This window comes from Etheostoma spectabile, chromosome 9, assembly GCF_008692095.1.
Source record: "Etheostoma spectabile isolate EspeVRDwgs_2016 chromosome 9, UIUC_Espe_1.0, whole genome shotgun sequence".
NCBI classification, from domain to species: domain Eukaryota; kingdom Metazoa; phylum Chordata; class Actinopteri; order Perciformes; family Percidae; genus Etheostoma; species Etheostoma spectabile.
The window spans coordinates 33,487,554-33,496,296 of record NC_045741.1 but is presented as its reverse complement, the minus strand read 5'-3'; the positions used below and the strand labels follow the sequence as shown (position 1 = coordinate 33,496,296).

The window sequence follows — 8,743 nt, the reverse complement described above, 5'->3', positions numbered from 1 at the left end:
ACTTATGCCCCCTGTATTTTACCATCTGGTGTATACTTATGCCCCTGTATTTTAACTAGGGGTGTTCTTATCCCCTGTATTTTAACATAGGTGGGGTGTATACTTATGCCCCCTGTATTTAACATGGGGGGGTGTATCTTATGCCCCTGTATTTTAACATAGTGGGGTGTATACTTATGCCCCCTGTATTATTTATACATAGGGGGTGTATACTTATACCCCCTGTATTTTACCATAGGGGGTGTATACTTGTCGCCCGCATTTTAACAATAGGGGGGTGTATACTTATGCCCCTGTATTTTAACATAGGGGTGTAACTTATCCCCTGCATTTAACATAGGGTTGGTGTACTACTATGGCCCCTTGTATTTTATCATAGGGGGGGTATACTATGGCCCCTTATTTTAACATAGGGGGTGTATACTTATCCCCCTGTATTTTACATAGGGGGTGTATACTTATGCCCTGTATTTTAACATAGGGGTGTATATTTATGCCCCTTATTTTAACATAGGGGGTGTATACTTATGCCCCTGTAATTGAACATAGGGGGGATACTTAGGCCCCTGTATTTTAACATAGGGGTGTATACCTTTAGTCCCCTGTATTTTACATAGGGGGTGTATACTTATGCCCCTGTATTTAACATCGGGGGGATACTATTATGCCCTGTATTTTACCAATAGGGGTGTATTACTATGCCCCTGTTAACATAGGGGGGTGGATACTTATCCCCCCTGTATTTTTAACATAGGAGGGGTGTATACTTATGATCCCCCTGTATTTAATACATGGGGTGTATACTTATGCCCCTGATTTAACATAGGGGGGTTACTTAGCCCCTATTATTACATGGGTGTATACTTATGCCCCTGTATTTTAACATAGGGGGTTATACTATGCCCCTGATTTTACATAGGGGGGTGTATACTATGCCCCTGTATTTTGTATAACATAGGGGGTGTATACTGCCCCTGTTATTTACTAGGGGGGTGTTACTTATGCCCCCTGTATTTTACACATAGGGGTGTATACTTAGCCCCTGTATTTTACATGGGGGTGTATACTTATGCCCTCTATTTAACAGAGTGGTGTATACTTATGCCCCTGTAATTTTAACTAGTGGGGTGTATACTTATGCCCCTGTATTTTAACATAGGGGGTGTATCCGTATGCCCCTGGATTTTAACATAGGGGGTGTATACTTATGCCCCTGTATTTTAACATGGGGGTGTCTCTTAGGCCCCTGTATTTTAACATAGGGGGGGTGTATACTTGATCGCCCCTGTATTTTAACATAGGGGCGTGTAATACTTATGCCCGTATTTTACATAGGGTGGTTATACTTATGCCCCTGTATTTTAACATAGGGGGTGTATACTTATGCCCCCCTGTATTTTAACATAGGGGGGTGTATACTTAGCCCCTGTATTTTAACATAGGGGTTGTATAACTTATGCCCCTGTATTTTAACATAGGGGTGTAACTTATCCCCTGTATTTTACTAGGGGGGTTGTATACTTATGCCCCTGTATTTAACATAGGGGGGTGTATACTTATGCCCCTTTATTTTACATAGGGGGTTATCTTATGCCCCTGTATTTTAACATAGGGGGTGTAACTTATGCCCCTGTATTTTAACATAGGGGGGTGTATATACCTGATGCCCCTGTATTTTAACATAGGGGGTGTATATGCCTTATGGGGGCCGTCCCCTGTATTTAACCATAGGGTGTATACTTATGCCCCTGTATTTTAACATAGGGGGGTATACTTATGCCCCTGTATTTAACTAGGGGGGTATACTATGCCCCTGATTTACATAGGGGGGTATACTTATGCCCCTGTATTTTAACATAGGTGGTGTATACTGTATGCCCCTGTATTTTAACATAGGGGGTGTATACTTATGCCCCCTGTATTTTAACATAGGGGTTATACTTATGCCCCTGTATTTACATAGGGGGTGTACTGCCCTTAGTTTACTAGGCTGTATACTATGCCCCTGTATTTTAACATAGGGGGTGACTTAGCCCTGTTTTTAACGAGGGGGTGTATACTTATGCCCCCTGTATTTTACAGTAGGGGTGTAACTTATGCCCTGTTTTAACATAGGGGGTGTCTTTCTCAGCCACTGCAATGTTACTGCATGTATTCCCAAACACAGCTTTTCAGGCCTTTTCCCTGGATGTTGCCAGGCCTTGAGGTGGAATTTGGAGGCAAATATTTCCCTGAATATTTGGTTAGAACATTTTGCAGTATAATATTTTTCTTGTTCCCATTTACACATACCCCTGTTCCTGACATTTAAGGGTAGACTTCATGTGGTAAAAAGGGGCTTTCCTTCTACTTCTACGTATCTACAAGTGTTCAAATTTAGATTGTTGTTGGTTTTGCCCTAGGCCTCATTTATCAAAGCATGTGTAGACCAAATTGGGGGATGTGTGAAGAGATATTATCAACCGCACACACACAGTTCACATCCTGCCGCTCGTGTCCAATCATTCAAGGGGATGTGAAACGTGAAAACGTATGATATTTTATTTTTAACCACCGCATCATGTCGACCCCTCCCCCTAGCCTCTCTGACTGTAACTCCCAGCGCTCTCAGTTCTTCAGCTGACGTTGTGTCCTGAGCTGCAAGGAGGCCGACAGCTCTGCTGATGACTCTGAGGAGGAACACCACAAAAAACCCATGACTCATGCGACCACTGGGGAAGATCTATGACTTCTTCCTGTGTCATCACCCACATCTTCCCTCGGACATGTGAGTTTACTGGTGTGAGTCCAGTCCGGAGCACACCATAACTCGGCAACATCACGGTCACTGGTAAGATCGATAATTAAATCCATCAATCATCTATGAGTCTGTCTTTTAAATTCTAATGCCAGCACTCACTGTGTTGAAGAGTATAAGAGATATACTTATTTATCCCACAGCGGGGAAATTCCTTAGTCAGTAGCATTCTCAACATAAAAGCAAAGTATAAACACAAGAACAGGCAAACAATAGACAGTGTGCAGAAGGTAGCCTGAGTAAAGTGGCGTCCTATAAAGGTTTTGTAAAGCAAAGTGCGGTTGCCATAGCACAAAAAACGTATTGCGTGTAAGTAAGTACTTTAAAATTAAACTGAATATGTATTAAGTTATAAGCAAAGTGGGTAACCCAATAATATAGTTATATTCACCAGTGACCATGAATAATTGTAAATATATGTACAATAGTACTTGTTATCAAAAAATAATATACAGATAAAGATACAGGGATGTGTGAGATTAAATAAAACAGAGAGAAACTACAACATTTATGTAGTGCCGGTGTGTGTAGTCTGACAGAGACCGGGATGAAGGACCTGCGGTACCCTCTCCTCTTGACACGGGGTATCAGTCTGCTGCTGAAGAGCTGCTCAGGGACCCCACAGAGTCATGTAGAGGGGGGGGGGAGGAACATCTGCTGCTGAAGTCTGCTCAGGGACCCCACCGTGTCATGTAGGGGTGCGAGGTGTTGTCCATGATGGATTCACTTGGCTAACTCCTCCTCTCTCCCCTACTTTCTCTATGGGGTCCAGATAGATGGTCATGACAGAGCTTGCCTCGATCAGTCTATTGAGTCTGCTCCCGTCCCGTCTCAGCTGCCCCCCCTCCAGCAGACCACAGCATAGAGGATGGCAGATGCCACCACAGACCCATAGAAGGTCCTGCGAGAGTCCTGACACCCCCAAGGACCTGAGTCTCCTCAGCAGATGAGCGACTCTGGCCCTTTGTAGAAGCGCATTGGTGTGGTAGTCCGTCAGTTTATTGTTCAGGTGAACACCCAGTGAATTTGTAGCTCTCCACTAATCACAATGTCCGATCCCTGGATGCTCACCGGTGAAAGGGGATGTTTTCCTCCTGATCGACTATCATCTCCGTTGTCTTGCTGTGTTAAGCTGGGAGCTGGTTGAGCTCACACCAGCTGACAAAGTCCTTGATAACCGACCGTATTCCGATCGTTCCCTCATGAACACAACCCACAACGGCTGTGTCTGAGAACTTCGTGGTGTGGCAAGTGGGTGGTGTTTGGGGTGAAAGTCCCGAGGTGTAGAGGTGAAAAGGAAGGGGAGAGCACCGAACCCTGAGGGCACCTGTGCTGCATGTGCCCATCATACACACAGTATGGAGCCTCACATACTGGGTCTGTGTGTAGAGTATTCCGTAGTCCATGCAGCCCGGTGTTGGTCGCACTCCAGCACTCTTCCATCTTCCTCTGAGCAGCGGCTGGATGGTTGTTAAACACGGAGAATTCAAGAAACCATGCTCTCACAGTCTCCCGGCCCCAGGTGAGCGCTCTGTGCAGCAGTGTAGTCACTGCTCGCCAGCGCATGCCAATCCCAGACTGTAAGCAAACTGCAGGGGTCCACTGGTGTGCCCACCAGGGTGGCGAAGGTGTACGAGCAGGTGATCCTCTCATGTCTTCAGGCAGGTAGAAGTCAGGGCAACGGCCTGAAGTGTTAGGTCTTTGGTGCGCGGGCTTCGGTACGGACCACACAGGAGTCTTCCACAGGCTGGGACTTCTCCAGCTCGGCTCAGGTGACATATGCCTGACAACCACAGAGCTGGTCAGCACAGTCCCCTGAGGAGACTGGGCTGAATGCCGCCCGGGGCCTGGCCTCCTTGCCTTGATCTCTTGCATTGACTTCTCACCTGATCACCTGTTATGGAGAAGTGATTGAGGATGACTGGTGGTGTGTGGTTGTGTGGAGGTGAGGGTCTCAGGAGGGTAGAGGGTGGTGGGTGAACTGATGAGCGTGGAGAGGGTGGAGAGCGGTTGGTTCCTTGTTGATGTGGGTCGTTGAAGTGGCAGGCTGAGGATGTAGGTGTGAGAGGAGAAGGCCAGGAGGTGTAAAGAGGGGCTGGGGGTGTGAAGATGTTAGGTGAGAGCAGAGTCAATCTGTTAAGTACAGGCTGCATTGTTCACCGCACCAAGAACTAACAGTAACACCTTCCTCTATTTTAGGGCTCTTCACACCTATATCGTTGGACTCGGTGCTCAGGGCGGAGTTGCAGTCACTTGTGTAACATTCTGTCATTTGGTTTGGTTCCCTCCAACTACACTTGTCAACGCACCAAACACTGAAAGACACCTCATGGCGGTCGCTTTTTTATTGGACAGAATTTGTATTTATTTTCCACAGCCTTTGACCACCTGCACACAGGCCATGGAGGAGGTTGTGAGTCCTAACTCATATGGCGCATTGTGTAGTTTAGGTGATTATTATGGTGTTGGTTTGTGTTCATATTGAGGTGCATGATGATGTCCTATGCCTCTGATGTTGAAATTGTGTTGTGATTAGAGGAGGATACCCACCCGAGCCGCTGGAGCCCGACAGTACCCGACGGCCTGCCGGGTTGGACAGATTTTAAAGGATGCTCGGGTTCGGGTCGGTCTCGGTCACATCAGCGCGATAGGCGTTGAACCTTGAATTTAAAAACACTTATTATGGGGGTAATGGAGCTTGGCCCCGTGGCATTGATGCGCTCATCTGTTGACATTTCCCAATGCCTTCCTACTATTGGTTAATAAAAGTTCACACAAACAAAATGTACATTGTCATTAGTATGAGAAACAAATGCTTTTAACTGTGTCGGCGCTCGGGTGGTTCGTTACTGCTCTGTCGTCGCGGGCCGGGCTCGGACAGAAAAATCCGGCCCGATCCGCACTCTAGTTGTGATGGCAAAGATGTCATGTTCACAATGTCCTGTCACTATTGAGTTCTTAATGACTTTGAAGTTAATCAAGAATTTGACATCCACAAGCTCAACCCCGGCTTTTTTTCTTCTGTGTTCAGGTGGCAGTGATCCTGAGAGGTCCTGTCTCCCTGTGATGGAGGACAGATGTCACCCGCACTGTAAAAAACAAAGTTGTCCTCCAACCACCCGCTGCTTCTACATACAGAGATGGCTCCTTCATCAGACGAGGCTGCCAGCACAGAACATCAGCGGTGCTTCCAGTCTGATAAGTGCCTCTACAATGCTGCACAGCGGTGTTGGAGAATCTCCATCCAGCTGGGTCTCCCGTCACAGGTGAGGAAGTTACCGTGTACGTGTGGCCGACGGGGCCAACGCACCGCAACTTAATGAAACACAACCTAAATAACAATACGCAAGCACATTAAGAAAATGTCCAAACACAACCAAATACACAAACAACGGTCAATATAGAACGATGCAAAAAGAAAAGCACACAAACCCCCCAAAAAAAATGCACACAAAAAACCACTGCAGGAGAGAGCCGGGGCATGTTCGAGATCCAAGGGGTAACGCGACCTCCGCAAAGTGTTACTTCCTTGGAGCCCATTTTGGAATAACTTACATCTGAACGTTTAAAGACTCTATTTGTTTTGGTTTATTTCAATAGAACACAACATGCAATAAAAGGCTCCATTACCCTGTAGCTCACCGTTATGGCTCAGTAGCAGACTTTTTATAAAAAAGGCTAAGATTGTGTCATAACCACGCAACTCACGTGTTGCATAGTAGAGGAATTACCGTATAGTCAGAGAGCTCGAAGGCAACCTGGGGGTAGGGGGCATACAGTCAAAATGACAAATATGAATCCAGAATACATAACAAGTTGCTCCTGCTCCTATTCGCATTGACATCTTACTCAAACTCTCCGTCTCTGTCTGATTGAGAGGATTGAGATCTCTCTTGCACAGCTACCCGAAGACTTACAGCTTTCAGTGTGTGTGGTGTGTGTGTGTCTACTTTAAGGGTCTCAGGTCACAGGTGATACTCAAATTTATAAGTGTTTCATTAAGTTGCGGTGTGTTTGCCCCACCTGGTTTCAGGAGTTAATTCATCCAGATTTTCCACCAGGTGTGATTCTGTCACAGGTATCCCCACGTCCCGGCCCCTCCCTCTGGCACAGACCTGCACCCGCCCCCGACCTCAGAGAACCCCACCTCAGACCACCACCACCTTAATGTGTGTTCAGACTGGTGTGGGCCACCTGGTGGTGTTCAGTCCGTATTGCATCCCACTTTCCTCATGGTTTCTTTATATCGACGCAGGCCCCAGGTAAATTAAGCTTGTTTAATACTGTTTAAACATGTTAGTCAGGATCAAGAAAGTAATATCCAGGATAAGCCGAGTCAAACTTCATCACTCACTTTTCCTTTCTCTGCGTGTACCGTTCTCAAATCGGTTTGATACGTCACCCCCATTAACTCCGGGCTAGCAACTCAACGCTGCTGAAAATATCAAGTTTTGAAGAAAACTGGATGGTGCAAACAAGCGAAATGGTTGTAAAGATTACAAAGAATATGTTCACGTTTTTTTCTTCCTCTAACTGGAATGTTTTGGGACTGATTGGTTATGATTGCTTGGACAAGGTCCCACGGAGAACCAACTGGTGGAGAGATACATGGCGGTGTAGACCAATGCCGCTGATTAAGCTCTTGCTACGTATTGTGTCGACAGTGACTTCTGTAATATGGGATGTAAGTTTCTTCTGCGCGGAGCAAATTTTCACCAACAAGTCCTTCGAGACGATTCTGCAGAGCCGCTGTCGCGCACCCAAAACGATCGATTGGTTTTTAAAAGAAAATGGAAAAACAACCAGAGGGTTTTTTTTTTCTCTATCCAGAAAAGCACCTGGGTGTACCCAGACTTTACTCCCCATAGCACTGTGTAGATAGAGGCATGTGCGGAATATCAAACTCGTGATGCAATAAATGTACCCGCATATAAACGTACACCTGCAGATAATGTACCCTGAAATGTCTTCTGACAGGAAATGACCTACCCTTCTCCATGGCAACCGCCCTCCAACGGGCTGAGGTCGATCTTGACGAGTTTTAACATAGGGGGGTGTATACTTATGCCCCCTGTATTTTAACATAGGGGGGTGTCTTTCATCAGGCCAACTGCAATGTTACTGCATGTATTCCCAAAACAGCCTTTCAGGCCTTTTCCCTGGAATGTTGCCAGGCCTTGAGGTGGAAAATTTGAGGCAAATATTTCCCTGAATATTTGGTTAGAACAGTTTGCAAGTATAATAGTTTCTTGTTCCCATTTACACATGACCCCATGTTCCTGAACATTTAAGGGATAGACTTCATGTGGTAAAAAGGGGCTTTCTTACTTCTACGTATACTACAAGTGTTCAAATTTAGATTGTTGTTGGTTTTGCCCTAGGCCTCATTTATCAAAGCATGTGTAGAACAAATTGGTGAATGTGTGAAGAATGATATTTATCAAACCTGCACACACACAGTTCTACATCCTGCCGCTCGTGTCCAATCATTCAAGGGGATGTGAAACGTGAAAACGTATTGATATTTTATTTTTAACCACCGCATCATGTCGACCCCTCCCCCCCTAGCCTCTCTGACTGTAACTCCCAGCAGCTCTCAGTTCTTCAGCTGGACGTTTGTGTCTCTGAGCTGCAAGGAGGCCGACAGCTCTGCTGGATGGACTCTGAGGAGGAACACCACAAAAGAACCCATGACTCAGTGCGACCACTGGGGAAGATCTGATGGCTCTTCCTGTGTCATCACCCACATCTTCCCATCGGACAGTGGAGTTTACTGGTGTGAGTCCAGTCAGGGAGCAACCAGTAACATCGTCAACATCACTGTCACTGGTAAGATCAGATAATTAATCCATCAATCAATCTATGAGTCTGTCTTTTAAATTCTAAATGCAAGCACTCACTGTGTGTAAGAGATAAGATAAGATAATACTTTATTTATCCCACAGC

General features: G+C 45.9%; 1 protein-coding gene across 2 annotated transcripts in view; it reads left to right on the top strand.

The window, feature by feature from the left end:
* LOC116695359 (Fc receptor-like protein 5) overlaps positions 1-8,743 on the top strand; it is a 21,105-nt gene that overhangs the window by 4,051 nt on the left and 8,311 nt on the right. For both annotated transcript variants that reach the window (XM_032525577.1, XM_032525576.1), the window contains exon 3: positions 8,366-8,626. In XM_032525577.1, the coding sequence (XP_032381468.1) occupies positions 8,366-8,626 (261 nt within the window). The remainder of the gene's footprint in view (positions 1-8,365; positions 8,627-8,743) is intronic.